Below are 18,077 nucleotides of genomic sequence, written 5' to 3'. Positions count from 1 at the left end.
CGATATAACGACTTAGCATCTCGTAATAACGACTTAGTATCTCGTAATAACGACATAGTATCTCGTAATAACGACTTAGCTATGTCGTAATAACGACTTAATATCTCGTAATAACGACTTAGTATCTCGTAATAACGACTTAGCTATGTCGTTATTACGAGATATTAAGTCGTTATTACGACATAACTAAGTCGTTATTACGAGATACTAAGTCGTTATTACGAGATACTATGTCGTTATTATGAGATACTAAGTCGTTATTACGAGATACTAAGTCGTTATTACGACATAATATATTTTTTCACTGTGACCCTAACTGGCTTCTGTAGGTATGTCATATAACTCACTTGAAATATAAGACGATTGGTTATAACAACATGGGCAATATATTTTTGTATTGGTTTAGATTCCTGTCACATATATAAGTTATCATATTAACGATATCTCTGTTGTCTCTTTGTTTATAATTCTAATTATAATTCAATTAATATAAATCTGAAGTGTTCTGTCTTCAAATCCTATCAAAAGTTCGGCCAAATGGTATTAATTATCATGCGGAATCATGCTCAGAATCTTGTCTATCTATATACATGTATTAAATCTTCGTTCCGATTTTTTTCCTAAATCTTTACTTTTTAGCCTCAAATTCCTCTGAAAAAGTCTTTGAATATAATAGTTTTTATGTATGCAGGGTATTCTGAGTCTCTTTGGGGACACTGTCGAGTATTGGAATTGATAGTGTTGAATTTTAATGCATTATGTTCGGCTACCCAAACCATATATAGTGATTCATTACGCATTGTTTATGTTTTACAAGAGTTTGATCTACAATATACAAAATACCTTGGGTAGAATCCCCCCGGCCCCCTAAACAACCTAGAGCGAAGTAAACGGGAAAGAAATGTTTATAAAGTTTCGTTTTATGTATTTTGCACGTGAAAGATAATCGTTTGTAGCAAAGACTGTGTTTTATTGGACAGATATCATCTGGAGTAGTGTTCTCCTACACCGACGTGTATAACATCTCTAAGTTTGACGACAACAACCCACTCCATCTGACAGGCTGTTCGGACGACACTTTCTGTCTTTATTACTTCTCCACTGTCTTCTATATGTAAGTTTGATCCATATTCAATATTACAGTTCTCTTCCGGCAGTTTTTTTTGTCATCTCTATTAACACTTAACATTTGATGTGTTAATAAAAATGTTTCTATTGTTTAGTGATTAATTTGATCATTGCAAATAGCAACGTAAGCATGATGTAGAGAATTGGCGTCACTTGAAATTGTCACATTATGAAAAAAAAAAAGAAAAGCAATTTTCTATTGGTGTTCTCGACAAAGATCATTGTCAGTGGCAATATGATTTTTTTTTAAGGAATGGGACTAATATCGGTGTACTGGGCGAGATCAATAAGTGGGTACCGATGTCTCCCCAGCGCGTGAACCTGGTGGTACGAGGGGAGACAACTGTGGATGTCGTGGTGATGGGGGAGCCTTACGAGGAACTCGAGATGTCTTTTCTGATAAACAGTCGGGTGATGAACTACGTATGTCGTCTCGGACCGTCCGGCCAGGCGACATTTAGCACATCTGTTGGAGGATGCACAGATTATGTGTCATCTACTCATCCGCCATTCACGTCACATAGCCCCAACAAGGGGACATCACTCTCCTTCGATTTCCGTTTTAGTCTGTTATTGGTTGTGTGCTATCTTTTCACTAGATATCGTTGAAGATGGATCCCGTTGACATAATAAGGTTTTTCTGTTAAAGTTTGACAATCGAATTCGAAACGAACGATACATTTGTCGTTCAATAACTCTGTCTTGTTTCCGGCATTGATGGATAATAGTGTGTATTTTTGAATTTTAAACATAAAAACGATAATATGTATATAGATCTATACCGTATTTGATATTGCCGACAGGAAAAATAAATTAATAAAAACAATTTCTTTTCCGTCTGTTTTACTGAGTAAGATTTTTTTTTCATCTCCGCCTATTTTAATAGTGAGGACAATTGCGCTCCTGTCTATTCTAATGGCGAGGACATTTCATCTCCGTTAATTTTGAAGCTGAAGACATTTCCTCCTTCGTTTATTATAACGATGAGGACATTTGTACTCCATCGTTTTCGGCATAGCCGCATAATATTCTTTTGGCCCCGGTGTGACGGGACAGGTGGCGTTACTGGTCAAGATGAAGTATGTGATTGGTCAATGTAGCGGTAAATGCAAAATGCAGGTATGCAGTTAAAAACGAACCAAAGTTAAGACTGAATGCAAGCTGAATAAGTCGATGTACCTTTCCAAATGACAAATTAATAAAATTATATTCCTCATTCAAATTCTGTCTTATTATCACCAAAAATGATTCAAACTGGTATAATTTTGTTATCCGTACTGAAACGCATTTGTTCGTTTATTTATTTCACCATCAGTTTTACATTATAACCATCAGCATTAAAACTATGACGTTTATCTTTTTAAAAGACATTTCGTGTTTAATGGTGAGGACAAGTGTACTCGCTCATTTTTAATGGTGAGGACATTTGTACTCCCTCATTTTTAATGGTGAGGACATTTGTACTCCCTCATTTTTAATGGTGAGGACATTTGTACTCCCTCTTTTTTAATGGTGAGGACATTTGTACTCCCTCTTGTTTAATGGTGAGGACATCTGTACTCCCTCTTTTTTAATGGTGAGGACATTTGTACTCCTTGAAAACAAGACCCAGATGTATGACGGTATTTTGTTTATTTTACTCTCGATTTCAAGGGTAAAAAGGGCAAAAGTTGATTCATCAAACCGACTAGGATGAAAGTCAATATACATGTACATGTACGGCTTTCTTTATTGGAGTGACAGGACAACACATGTACGTTTATTGATATTAATGGGGAAATTAATCGAAATCCATCAATATGGAATACACTAGTATGTATACGAAGCAATCTATCACGAGAATCAGGTTCAGACATTTAAACAGGAGCTAGTATCTATAGTATCTACCTTGGGAACGGTTTACGGTCAACATCATCATCTCATTTGGATATTTTCTATTTCCTTGCGCGATATAATGTCAGACCTGTCGATGTTTGTTGGTATACCGCGATATATTTACATTCTGTGTTGCATTTGTCTATATGTCGTTAGTAAACCAAATTGTATTCATGAGAGTGTATACTACAATTTACAGTGATTCGGTCAGTGGAGGAATATTACAGCTCCAGGTGTTGTAGGTTTAACAATGGCCGCCAGTTACTTTCGGCCTAGAGATCTTCCGAATGCTAGAAAGCATTTATTAACAGAAGCCACAACAAAAAATAAAGCAATGTCACAAGTTATGAGAGTATAATTTTATAATACTAAAAATGTAGTCAACACGAAATTACTATAAGCGCCATTCTTGATCTATACGAAATTATCAAATTGTCAATGTCGTCACACTCACAGGGGCTCGTTGCCAAATTTCCAGAAATGAAAGACACGACAACATTAAAAGTCAAGCATTTATAAAAAAAAAAAATTGTAAAAAAAAATCGGGAGTATCGACATAGTTTCCGGTTGTGTATGTATATGCCTACTGGATTTTAGTTTTGTGATTATTCACTGATAGCAAAGGCCTACCTTACAAAATCGAGCCCCTGTGAAGTTGAAAATCGTCTGCTAAGTTAGCGACACTGATGTGATCGGTTAGACTGGAATCTGTTTCGAAAGAAATATCCTTGGAATCGTTTTCACCTACTATCAAGACAACTTTCATTAAGAATTAAGAGCTGTTACTCTTCTGAAAATAACGTAAATCCAGTCAATACCAGAAACATATGTGTTTCCGAGGAATCGAGTCTGTCCTGTGCAATGCCCGTTCAACGCCGCATCACTTCTAAATGTTAATCGTACATCATTGCGCATAAAAACGGTTTCGATTTTAAACAATCAGACATTATGTAATTATGAACAATTTGACGATACCTACACACGTATATGAAATATAAAATGAAGCCAAATTTGTGCAAAAACCACTTTATGTGTTTACTATTAATAACGTCATGAGGGACTAGATCATTTCTTCTGGAAATTTCGCTGTTCCGGTATTTGAACTTGATGACGTCAGTGATAGGGTAAGCGGCAAATTTAAACGCGTCATAACCTACAGGAAATAAAAAAATCTTTATGAATGTAAATATAAGCATTGAACTGTTACCAAATGGTAGTATACAGTCGATATGAATACAATTTGGGTGACAGATAAATATTTCATGTCGCCCTAACGGGCGACATTCTATTTATCTGTCACCCAAATTGTATTCATATCGACTGTATGTTAGGGCGACATGAAATATTTATCTGTCACCCAAATTGTATTCATATCGACTGTATACTACCATTTGGTAACAGTTCAATGCTTAAATGATGTCAGACCTGTCAATGTGTGTTGATATACCGCGATATAATATCAGACCTGTCGATGTTTGTCGGTATACCACGATATAATGTCAGACCTGTCGATGTTTGTTGATATACCGCGATATGATGTCAGACCTGTCGATGTTTGTTGATATACCGCGATATGATGTCAGACCTGTCGATGTTTGTTGATATACCGTGATATGATGTCAGACCTGTCGATGTTTGTTGATATACCGCGATATGATGTCAGACCTGTCGATGTTTGTTGATATACCGCGATATAATGTCAGACCTGTCGATGTTTGTTGGTATACCGCGATATAATGTCAGACCTGTCGATGTTTGATGATATACCGCGATATGATGTCAGACCTGTCGATGTTTGTTGATATACCGCGATATGATGTCAGACCTGTCGATGTTTGTTGATATACCGTGATATGATGTCAGACCTGTCGATGTTTGTTGGTATACCGCGATATGATGTCAGACCTGTCGATGTTTGTTGATATACCGCGATATGATGTCAGACCTGTCGATGTTTGTTGATATACCGCGAATTGATGTCAGACCTGTCGATGTTTGTTAGTATACCGCGATATGATGTCAGACCTGTCGGTGTTTGTTGGTATACCGCGATATGATGTCAGACCTGTCGATGTTTGTTGGTACACCGCGATATGATGTCAGACCTGTCGGTGTTTGTTGATATACCGCGATATGATGTCAGACCTGTCGATGTTTGTTGATATACCGCGATATGATGTCAGACCTGTCGATGTTTGTTGGTATACCGCGATATAATGTCAGACCTGTCAATGCTTGTTGGTATGCGTAGTTTCTCTTGAGAAAAGGCCCCAACCCTGTATTGACGTGGAAGCGAAAGACGGTTACCCTTTCGAACTACCTGGTCTTACTCTCATTGTGATTATTTAAGGGTCGCCCTTTCGTTATGTCTTCCTCGTATGTTTTCCTCGTGTTATCGGGATCATAATTGCGGAATTATTTGTTGTTTCTCTGCAATATTATTTTGTATTTTAAATGTGGTAGAATTTGCATTCAAACGGGTTTCCTTTAAGATACGAAATTAATATAGAAACAGTAAGATAACCTCCAGGAAATCGTCAATATACAAGATATATAAATCTACACAGGTTATTCTTAGTGGTACCGTCAACAACTGTCCTATGACACAAGGTATACAAATAACAAAGCTCACGACCTTCTTTATTCAAATCAAAATATTTAATGAAAAAAACCCACAAATATTACACAATGGACTATTGGATTAATATAATCGGAAGTCAGTTTAGATTGATTCAGAGGTTATATACTCTGTATTATCAGTGGGGTCAAAAACAGGGACATGTTGAGATGAGAAGAATTGCATTCCTCGACACAAAAAAGGCATAGCAAAAATAGAAAATGCGTCGTATGGATTTATTTTCATGAGCGAGGATTTAATGACGTCATGCTTGTCTGTGCATTTTAACTTGTACACATTCTTCCTCTGGAGCTGCAGCGAGGCCACCTTTCACAACAGTCGCGGGATGTCCGACACGGGTAACCATACCAACAGTCATAGCATATCTTGGCACTTTTGTCACAGATATTGTGATGCCGACAACAGTCTTTGTCGGAGTGACAGGCCTGGCGGTAACATTGTTTGTTTGGGAGGCGAGTCCATGGTTGCCAGTAGGAGTAGTACCTGAAATGAGACAAATAGTTTATAACTACAGTAATCCTAAATAAATAGTTTATAACTACAGTAATCCTAAATAAATAGTTTATAACTACAGTAATCCTAAATAAATAGTTTATAACTACAGTAATCCTAAATAAACGGCAAAGGGATGCTTTACCTTAAAGTGAGACTAATAGTTTATAAACACAGTAATCCTAAAAAAACGGCAAAGGAAAGCTTTATCTTAAAGTGAGACTAATAGTTTATAACTACAGTAATCCTAAATAAATAGTTTATAACTACAGTAATCCTAAATAAATAGTTTATAACTACAGTAATCCTAAAAAAAACGGCAAAGGAAAGCTTTACCTTAAAAGTGAGACTAATAGTTTATAAACACAGTAATCCTAAATAAACGGCAAAGGAAAGCTTTATCTTAAAAGTGAGACTAATAGTTTATAACTACAGTAATCCTAAATAAATAGTTTATAACAACAGTAATCCTAAAAAAACGGCAAAGGAAAGCTTTACCTTAAAAGTGAGACTAATAGTTTATAAACACAGTAATCCTAGAAAAACGGCAAAGGAAAGCTTTATCTTAAAGTGAGACTAATAGTTTATAACTACAGTAATCCTAAATAAATAGTTTATAACTACAGTAATCCTAAATAAATAGTTTATAACTACAGTAATCCTAAATAAATAGTTTATAACTACAGTAATCCTAAATAAATAGTTTATAACAACAGTAATCCTAAAAAAACGGCAAAGGAAAGCTTTACCTTAAAGTGAGACAAATAGTTTATAAACACAGTAATCCTAAAAAGACGGCAAAGGAAAGCTTTACCTTAAAGTGAGACTAATAGTTTATAACTACAGTAATCCTAAAAAAACGGCAAAGGAAAGCTTTACCTTAAAGTGAGACTAATAGTTTATAACTACAGTAATCCTAAAAAACGGCAAAGGAAAGCTTTACCTTAAAGTGAGACTAATAGTTTATAAACACAGTAATCCTAAAAAACGGCAAAGGACAGCTTTATCTCAAAGTGAGACTAATAGTTTATAACTACAGTAATCCTAAAAAAAACGGCAAAGGAAAGCTTTACCTTAAAGTGAGACTAATAGTTTATAACTACAGTAATCCTAAAAAAACGGCAAAGGAAAGCTTTATCTTAAAGGTGAGACTAATAGTTTATAAACACAGTAATCCTAAAAAAACGGCAAAGGAAAGCTTTATCTTAAAGTGAGACTTATAGTTTATAAACACAGTAATCCTAAAAAAACGGCAAAGGAAAGCTTTATCTTAAAGTGGGACTAATAGTTTATAACTACAGTAATCCTAAAATAACGGCAAAGGAAAGCTTTATCTTAAAGTGAGACTAATAGTTTATAAACACAGTAATCCTAAAAAAACGGCAAAGGAAAGCTTTATCTTAAAGTGGGACTAATAGTTTATAACTACAGTAATCCTAAAAAAAACGGCAAAGGAAAGCTTTATCTTAAAGTGAGACTAATAGTTTATAAACACAGTAATCCTAAAAAAACGCCAAAGGAAAGCTTTATCTTAAAATGAGACTAATAGTTTATAACTACAGTAATCCTAAATAAACGGCAAAGGAAAGCTTTATCTTAAAAGTGAGACAAATAGTTTATAAACACAGTAAACCTAAATAAACGCCAAAGGAAAGCTTTATCTTAAGGTGAGACTAATAGTTTATAAACACAGTAATCCTAGATAAACGGCAAAGAAAAAAGTTTTATCTTAAAAAATAATTTAAATTAACTGACAGAGTAAATATTCAATGTTTGACTGTAGATTAACGTTACACAGAGGAGAAATACTGGTACTATATCTATAATCTATGTGGCGCATTATCACAACACTCTTTATATTGTTTATATTGCATTGCAAGCGCAGCAGAACATATTCTGTCGCCCGGTGTAAACATTCGTCCATATCGCGAGGGTCTGTTAGTCCCAGACACAATTACACAGAGTGTGACAACAGTGGTTTCTAGTAATTTAGTGTTTAACCTCTTATCTATACACCATCTGCCCTAAAATGTGTATACTTCATTTCGGGAAGCTTTAGCATAGACACTTGTCCATAAGTTGAACATATTCACCTTTCTATCCACCATAAAACGCTTAAAAGTGATAAAATATACCACCATCAAACTATTAACAGCGAAAATATAATCCACAATAAAAACCTTAACAGGTATCAATAAGTCACCATCCCCTCATAACAATAGTCACCACTCATATCACTAATATTAATGTTATTTCGATAACTCATATCAATATTGACCCGATCACTGATATCAATATTGACCCGATCACTGATATCAATATTGACCCGCTCACTAATATCAATATTTACCCAATCACTGATATCAATATTGACCCAATCACTGATATCAATATTGACCCGATCACTGATATCAATATTGATCCGATCACTGATATCAATATTGACCCGATCACTTATATCAATATTGACCCGATCACTGATATCAATATTGACCCGATCACTGATATCAATATTGACCCGATCACTGATATCAATATTGACCCGATCAGTAATATCAATATTGACCCGATCAGTAATATCAATATTGACCCGATCACTGATATCAATATTGACCCGATCACTGATATCAATATTGACCCGATCACTGATATCAATATTGACCCGATCAGTAATATCAATATTGACCCGATCACTGATATCAATATTGACCCGATCACTGATATCAATATTTGCCCGATCACTGATATCAATATTTACCCGATCACTGATATCAATATTGAACCGATCACTTATATCAATATTGATCCGATCACTGATATCAATATTGATCCGATCACTGATATCAATATTTACCCAATCACTGATATCAATATTGACCCGATCAGTAATATCAATATTGATCCGATCACTGATATCAATATTGACCCGATCACTGATATCAATATTGACCCGATCACTGATATCAATATTGACCCGATCACTGATATCAATATTGACCCGATCACTGATATCAATATTGACCCGATCACTGATATCAATATTGACCCGATCACTGATATCAATATTGACCCAATCACTGATATCAATATTGACCCGATCACTGATATCAATATTGACCCGATCACTGATATCAATATTGACCCGATCACTGATATCAATATTGACCCAATCACTGATATCAATATTGACCCGATCACTGATATCAATATTGACCCGATCACTGATATCAATATTGACCCGATCACTGGTATCAATATTGACCCGATCAGTAATATCAATATTGACCCGATCAGTAATATCAATATTGACCCGATCACTGATATCAATATTTGCCCGATCACTGATATCAATATTTACCCGATCACTTATATCAATATTGAACCGATCACTTATATCAATATTGACCCGATCACTGATATCAATATTGACCCGATCACTGATATCAACAGGAACATTGGAATAGATTTTGAAAAGATAACGTTGATATGCTTGTATGTACAAAGATGATATTCCTTTAAGACATGTAAACACAAACCAAGCGAGCATCTATTGATCAAAACGGGTATTATCATAACAATATTTAAAAAATAGTATAAGAGAGAAAAAAAGGTATATAAGTACATACAAAAATGAAAAGCGAAGAAGATCAAAAGCCGATGGCAATATTGGACAAAACGTGCAAATCTACATGTAGCTATTGAGTTCCCATCACATTCGGTAAATGACTGTAATGCAAAACAATGTTTCTCAGCCGCGTTGTTAGTGATAAGGACTCTAGACTACCAATGCAGATTACTGATGTATATTATTGATATATATAACTAATGTAGGTTACTGGGGTAGATTAATGATGAATATCACTAATGTAGGTTACTGATGTAGATTACTGATGTAGATTACTGATGTAGATTATTGATGTAGATTACTGATGTAGATTACTAATGTAGATTATTGATGTAGATTACTGATGTAGGTTACTGATGTAGGTTACTGATGTAGATTATTGATGTAGATTACTGATGTAGATTATTGATGTAGATTATTGATGTAGATTACTGATGTAGATTATTGATGTAGATTACTGATGTAGATTACTGATGTAGATTATTGATGTAGATTACTGATGTAGATTATGATGTAGATTACTGATGTAGGTAACTGATGTAGATAATTGATGTTTATTACTGATGTAGATTACTAATGTAGATTACTAATGTAGATTACTAATGTAGATTACTGATGTAGGTTACTGATGTATGTAACTGATGTAGATAATTGATGTAGATTACTAATATAGGTTACTGATGTAGATCACTGATGTAGATTACTAATGTAGATTACTGATGTAGGTTACTGATGTAGGTTACTGATGTAGATAATTGACGTTTATTATTGATGTAGATTACTAATGTAGATTACTGATGTAGGTTACTGATGTAGATTACTGATGTAGGTTACTGATGTAGATTACTGATGTAGGTTATTGATGTAGATTACTGATGTAGATTACTTATGTAGATTACTGATGTAGATTACTAATATAGGTTACTGATGTAGATTACTGATGTAGATTACTGATGTAGATTACTGATGTAGATCACTGATGTAGATTACTAATGTAGATTATTGATGTAGATTACTAATGTAGATTACTAATGTAGGTTACTGATGTAGATTATTGATGTAGAATACTGATGTAGATTATTGATGTAGATTACTGATGTAGATTACTGATGTAGGTTACTGATGTAGATTATTGATGTAGATTATTGATGTAGATAACTGATGTAGATTACTAATGTAGATTACTGATGTAGGTTACTGATGTAGGTAACTGATGTAGATTACTGATGTAGATTACTAATATAGGTTACTGATGTAGATTACTAATGTAGATTACTGATGTAGATTACTAATGTAGATTACTGATGTAGATTACTAATGTAGATTATTGATGTAGATTATTGATGTAGATTATTGATGTAGATTACTGATGTAGATTACTAATGTAGGTTACTAATGTAGGTTACTGATGTAGATTACTAATGTAGGTTACTGATGTAGGTTACTGATGTAGATAATTGATGTAGATTACTAATATAGGTCACTGGTGTATATTACAAATGAAGATTGCTGATGTAGATTACTAATGTAGATTACTGATGTAGATTACTAATGTAGATTACTGATGTAGGTTACTGATGTAGATAATTGGTGTTTATTACTGATGTAGATTACTAATGTAGATTACTAATGTAGATTACTGATGTAGATTACTAATGTAGGTTACTGATGTAGGTAACTGATGTATATAATTTATGTAGATTACTTATATAGGTTACTGATGTACATTACTAATGTAGATTACTGATGTAGGTTACTGCTGTAGTTTACTAATTAACACGGTCATCTGATGAAGTTGTATACAATGGTTTGGTTCAGTTAACGTGTTATCATTCAGGAAATTAAGATCATTTACAGATCAAAGCACCTTAATGTTATATAGTTAATTTACCGCGTTATTTTACCAGGAAGTATAACAATGATAAACATATTGGGAAACTGAAACTCTTCAAGATTACTTCTATTGCCAATGTCAGCTCTTTATTATTATTATTATTATTTTAATCTTATTTTTGTTGTTGTTGAAGATCCAACTGTCTTGACTTTCTTTAAAATATGATTAAAAATTTATGTGTTTTTATTTGTACCTAAAAAGACGTTTTTATAAGAATGGCCACTCCAACATAAGTTCTTTCGGCGACAAAATATTCTCCAATGATAGAAGTTGTTGAAGATATGAATCTTTTTACCAACACATTTATACTGATAGGATATACAATGTAAAGGTCTACAATAACTTCTGCTAGGTTTGTCACTGGGCTTTTGAGTGCCAAATATACGACTTAGCCATTGGCATTAGCCAATTGTATATTATTTTGTTTTCCAAGTTATATTTGTATAAAAATGAGGATCTGGGTATAGAACGGTTGGCTATATCTGATTGCCGGGGGAGAGGGCCCGATGGTCTCGCTGATCTCACTAAATCATTTCGGTACAAAAACACATTGACTATTACATTACGTTAATTACGTTTGTGTGAAATGCCACGAGGAAGCGACGCAGGTGCGCTCTCGGAATCACGTGGGCAGACCAAATCGAGCAGGAGTAAAACGGGAGAAAAACCACATGCTGATGACGGTGAGAAAATTGGAAAATGTCGAAGGAGGACATTGCGGATGAAATATAATCACGCCTTTTAAAATAGCATATGAAGATGGAAAGAACATGTCTTGTGATGTTACCTCACGGTATAGCGACTTGCCTGTAACGCTTTCCGTAAAAGTTTCTGTAATATCCATACCTATTTCTGCTCCCTCGGCCTCGGCCATATCCGTACGACATCATGGCGTATCTGGAGAGTAAAAGGAAATATGGACTGTAAATAAAGGATTTTGATTGGATCCTGATAAGTATCATATATAATGCATTTGTATGACAGGATATAGGTAAAATGTTATGACAGGATATAGGTATAATGGTAACAGGATATAGGTATAATGGTAACAGGATATAGGTATAATGGTAACAGGATATAGGTATAATGTTATGACAGGATATAGGTATAATGGTATGACAGGATATAGGTATAATGGTAACAGGATATAGGTATAATGGTATGACAGGATATAGGTATAATGGTATGACAGATTATAGGTATAATGGTATGACAGGATATAGGTATAATGGTATGACAGGATATAGGTATAATGATATGACAGGATATAGGTATAATGGTATGACAGGATATAGGTATAATGGTAACAGGATATAGGTATAATGGTTACAGGATATAGGTATAATGGTAACAGGATATAGGTATAATGGTATGACAGGATATAGGTATAATGGTATGACAGATTATAGGTATAATGGTATGACAGGATATAGGTATAATGGTATGACAGGATATAGGTATAATGATATGACAGGATATAGGTATAATGGTATGACAGGATATAGGTATAATGGTAACAGGATATAGGTATAATGGTTACAGGATATAGGTATAATGGTAACAGGATATAGGTATAATGGTAACAGGATATAGGTATAATGGTAACAGGATATAGGTATAATGGTATGACAGGATATAGGTATAATGATATGACAGGATATAGGTATAATGATATGATAGGATATAGGTATAATGATATGACAGGATATAGGTATAATGGTATGACAGGATATAGGTATAATGATATGATAGGATATAGGTATAATGGTAACAGGATATAGGTATAATGGTTACAGGATATAGGTATAATGATATGACAGGATATAGGTATAATGGTATGACAGGATATAGGATACAGGAGCTAGGATCATATTAATGAAAAGTTTCCACGTTAATAACAACACATACCAGTATATGACCAGTATATGACCAGACCAGTATATGACCAGTATATGACCAGACCAGTATATGACCAGTATATAACCAGTATATGACCAGTATATGACCAGTATATAACCAGTATATGACCAGTATATGACCAGACCAGTATATGACCAGTATATGACCAGACCAGTATATGACCAGTATATGACCAGTGTATGACCAGTATATGACCAGTATATGACCAGTATATGACCAGACCAGTATATGACCAGTATATGACCAGTATATAACCAGTATATGACCAGTATATGACCAGTATATGACCAGACCAGTATATGACCAGTATATGACCAGACCAGTATATGACCAGTATATAACCAGTATATGACCAGTATATGACCAGTATATAACCAGTATATGACCAGTGTATAACCAGTATATGACCAGTATATAACCAGTATATGACCAGTGTATAACCAGTGTATGACCAGTGTATGACCAGTATATGACCAGTGTATGACCAGTATATGACCAGTATATGACCAGTGTATGACCAGTATATGACCAGTGTATGACCAGTATATGACCAGTATATGACCAGTATATAACCAGTATATGACCAGTATATGACCAGTGTATAACCAGTGTATGACCAGTGTATGACCAGTATATGACCAGTGTATAACCAGTATATGACCAGTGTATGACCAGTATATAACCAGTATATGACCAGTGTATGACCAGTATATGACCAGTGTATAACCAGTGTATGACCAGTATATGACCAGTGTATGACCAGTATATGACCAGTATATGACCAGTATATGACCAGTGTATGACCAGTATATGACCAGTATATGACCAGTGTATGACCAGTGTATGACCAGTGTATGACCAGTATACGACCAGTGTATGACCAGTATATGACCAGTGTATGACCAGTGTATGACCAGTATATGACCAGTGTATGACCAGTGTATGACCAGTATATGACCAGTGTATGACCAGTGTATGACCAGTATATGACCAGTATATGACCAGTATATGACCAGTATATGACCAGTGTATGACCAGTATATGACCAGTATATGACCAGTATATGACCAGTGTATGACCAGTATATGACCAGTATATGACCAGTGTCATTATATATACCAGGTCAGGACTAGAAATTAGTCATGGAACAATAATATAGTTCAGTAGACAGCGGGAATATGATTTCCTGTTCAATATCTGGTATATTTATGTTACGAGTGCGACTGAATAATTTGGCAATAAGTTTTGTCTTAGAGCAGCTATTCTTGAAATAATATGATTTGCTCATTATTTGGTTAATAGTAGGATGAACACCATCTTTACTATAGAAATATTGAAACGAAGGTATATAGCCAACGTGAAACAGTATAAATCCATATTGTAATGTTAATTTACTGGTGGATACTGTATACCTTTTGTCTACTGTAATGTTAATTTACCGGTGGATACTGTATACCGTTTGTCTGCTGTAATGTTAATTTACTGGTGGATACTGTATACCTTTTGTCTGCTGTAATGTTAATTTACTGGTGGATACTGTATACCTTTTGTCTCCTGTAATGTTAATTTACTGGTGGATACTGTATACCTTTTGTCTACTGTAATGTTAATTTACTGGTGGATACTGTATACCTTTTGTCTGCTGTAATGTTAATTTACCGGTGGATACTGTATACCTTTTGTCTACTGTAATGTTAATTTACAGGTGGATACTGTATACCTTTTGTCTGCTGTAATGTTAATTTACTGTGTGGATACTGTATACCTTTTGTCTGCTGTAATGTTAATTTACTGGTGGATACTGTATACCTTTTGTCTGCTGTAATGTTAATTTACTGGTGGATACTGTATACCTTTTGTCTACTGTAATGTTAATTTACTGGTGGATACTGTATACCTTTTGTCTGCTGTAATGTTAATTTACCGGTGGATACTGTATATCTTTTGTCTACTGTAATGTTAATTTACTGGTGGATACTGTATACCTTTTGTCTGCTGTAATGTTAATTTACTGGTGGATACTGTATACCTTTTGTCTGCTGTAATGTCAATTTACTGGTGGATACTGTATACCGTTTGTCTACTGTAATGTTAATTTACTGGTGGATACTGTATACCTTTTGTCTGCTGTAATGTTAATTTACTGGTGGATACTGTATACCTTATGTCTGCTGTAATGTTAATTTACTGGTGGATACTGTATACCTTATGTCTGCTGTAATGTTAATTTACTGGTGGATACTGTATACCTTTTTTCTGCTGTAATGTTAATTTACTGGTGGATACTGTATACCTTTTGTCTACTGTAATGTTAATTTACTGGTGGATATTGTATACCTTTTGTCTGCTGTAATGTTAATTTACTGGTGGATACTGTATACCTTTTGTCTACTGTAATGTTAATTTACTGGTGGATACTGTATACCTTTTGTCTGCTGTAATGTTAATTTACTGGTGGATACTGTATACCTTTTGTCTACTGTAATGTTAATTTACTGGTGGATACTGTATACCTTTTTTCTGCTGTAATGTTAATTTACTGGTGGATACTGTATACCTTTTGTCTACTGTAATGTTAATTTACCGGTGGATACTGTATACCGTTTGTCTGCTGTAATGTTAATTTACTGGTGGATACTGTATACCTTTTGTCTACTGTAATGTTAATTTACTGGTGGATACTGTATACCTTTTGTCTGCTGTAATGTTAATTTACCGGTGGATACTGTATATCTTTTGTCTACTGTAATGTTAATTTACTGGTGGATACTGTATACCTTTTGTCTGCTGTAATGTTAATTTACTGGTGGATACTGTATACCTTTTGTCTGCTGTAATGTTAATTTACTGGTGGATACTGTATACCTTATGTCTGCTGTAATGTTAATTTACTGGTGGATACTGTATACCTTTTTTCTGCTGTAATGTTAATTTACTGGTGGATACTGTATACCTTTTGTCTACTGTAATGTTAATTTACTGGTGGATATTGTATACCTTTTGTCTGCTGTAATGTTAATTTACTGGTGGATACTGTATACCTTTTGTCTACTGTAATGTTAATTTACTGGTGGATACTGTATACCTTTTGTCTGCTGTAATGTTAATTTACTGGTGGATACTGTATACCTTTTGTCTGCTGTAATGTTAATTTACTGGTGGATACTGTATACCTTTTTTCTGCTGTAATGTTAATTTACTGGTGGATACTGTATACCTTTTGTCTACTGTAATGTTAATTTACCGGTGGATACTGTATACCGTTTGTCTGCTGTAATGTTAATTTACTGGTGGATACTGTATACCTTTTGTCTGCTGTAATGTTAATTTACTGGTGGATACTGTATACCTTTTGTCTCCTGTAATGTTAATTTACTGGTGGATACTGTATACCTTTTGTCTACTGTAATGTTAATTTACTTGTGGATACTGTATACCTTTTGTCTGCTGTAATGTTAATTTACCGGTGGATACTGTATACCTTTTGTCTACTGTAATGTTAATTTACAGGTGGATACTGTATACCTTTTGTCTGCTGTAATGTTAATTTACTGTGTGGATACTGTATACCTTTTGTCTGCTGTAATGTTAATTTACTGGTGGATACTGTATACCTTTTGTCTGCTGTAATGTTAATTTACTGGTGGATACTGTATACCTTTTGTCTACTGTAATGTTAATTTACTGGTGGATACTGTATACCTTTTGTCTGCTGTAATGTTAATTCACTGGTGGATACTGTATACCTTTTGTCTGCTGTAATGTTAATTTACTGGTGGATACTGTATACCTTTTATCTACTGTAATGTTAATTTACCGGTGGATACTGTATACCTTTTGTCTACTGTAATGTTAGTTTACTGGTGGATACTGTATACCTTTTGTCTGCTGTAATGTTAATTTACCGGTGGATACTGTATACCTTTTGTCTACTGTAATGTTAGTTTACTGGTGGATACTGTATACCTTTTGTCTGCTGTAATGTTAATTTACTGGTGGATACTGTATACCTTTTGTCTACTGTAATGTTAATTTACTGGTGGATACTGTATACCTTTTGTCTGCTGTAATGGCGTTGTCCAGACTCTCCTCCTCTATTGATGGGTAACCATACTGATCTGAAGAGAAGAAAACACAAGCTGATTTAAGTATTAATAAAGATGTGTATAGTCATTATGATGGCTAGCTAGACAAGACATAATAAAAATGTATTGTAAATATATTGTATAACGACCTAAATATATTGTATAACGACCTAAATATGTTGTATAACGACCTAAATATATTGCACAACGACCTACATCTATTGTATAACGACCTAAATATATTGTATAACAACCTAACTATATTGTATAACGACCTAGATATATTGTATAACGACCTAAATATATTGTATAACGACCTTAATATATTGTATTACGACCTAAATATATTGCACAACGACCTAAATATATTGTATAACGACCTAGATATATAGTATAACGACCTAAATATATTGTATAACG

At 34.2% G+C, this 18,077-nt stretch overlaps 2 protein-coding genes across 5 annotated transcripts in view; one reads left to right on the top strand and one right to left on the bottom strand.

The window, feature by feature from the left end:
* Positions 1–2,344, top strand: part of LOC117345186 — a 66,834-nt gene extending 64,490 nt beyond the window's left edge. Inside the window, exons 16-17 of the mRNA XM_033908194.1 lie at positions 981–1,114; positions 1,380–2,344. Coding sequence (XP_033764085.1) covers positions 981–1,114; positions 1,380–1,737 — 492 coding nt within the window. The 3' untranslated portion in view covers positions 1,738–2,344. The remainder of the gene's footprint in view (positions 1–980; positions 1,115–1,379) is intronic.
* Positions 2,345–5,639: 3,295 nt separating this feature from the next.
* The window catches only part of LOC117345161, a 71,627-nt gene continuing 59,189 nt past the window's right edge, over positions 5,640–18,077 (bottom strand). For 3 of the 4 annotated variants that reach the window (XM_033908163.1, XM_033908171.1, XM_033908176.1), the window contains exons 3-5: positions 17,627–17,690; positions 12,460–12,549; positions 5,640–6,124 (exon numbers count right to left, since the gene is read on the bottom strand). In XM_033908163.1, coding sequence (XP_033764054.1) covers positions 5,905–6,124; positions 12,460–12,549; positions 17,627–17,690 — 374 coding nt within the window. In that variant the 3' untranslated portion in view covers positions 5,640–5,904. The remainder of the gene's footprint in view (positions 6,125–12,459; positions 12,550–17,626; positions 17,691–18,077) is intronic. The other variant, XM_033908184.1, reaches the window with a different exon arrangement.

The sequence above is a fragment of the Pecten maximus genome, chromosome 2, assembly GCF_902652985.1.
Source record: "Pecten maximus chromosome 2, xPecMax1.1, whole genome shotgun sequence".
Lineage (NCBI taxonomy): Eukaryota > Metazoa > Mollusca > Bivalvia > Pectinida > Pectinidae > Pecten > Pecten maximus.
Note: the sequence above shows the minus strand (reverse complement) of the source record. Positions and strands in the feature narration are given on the sequence as shown.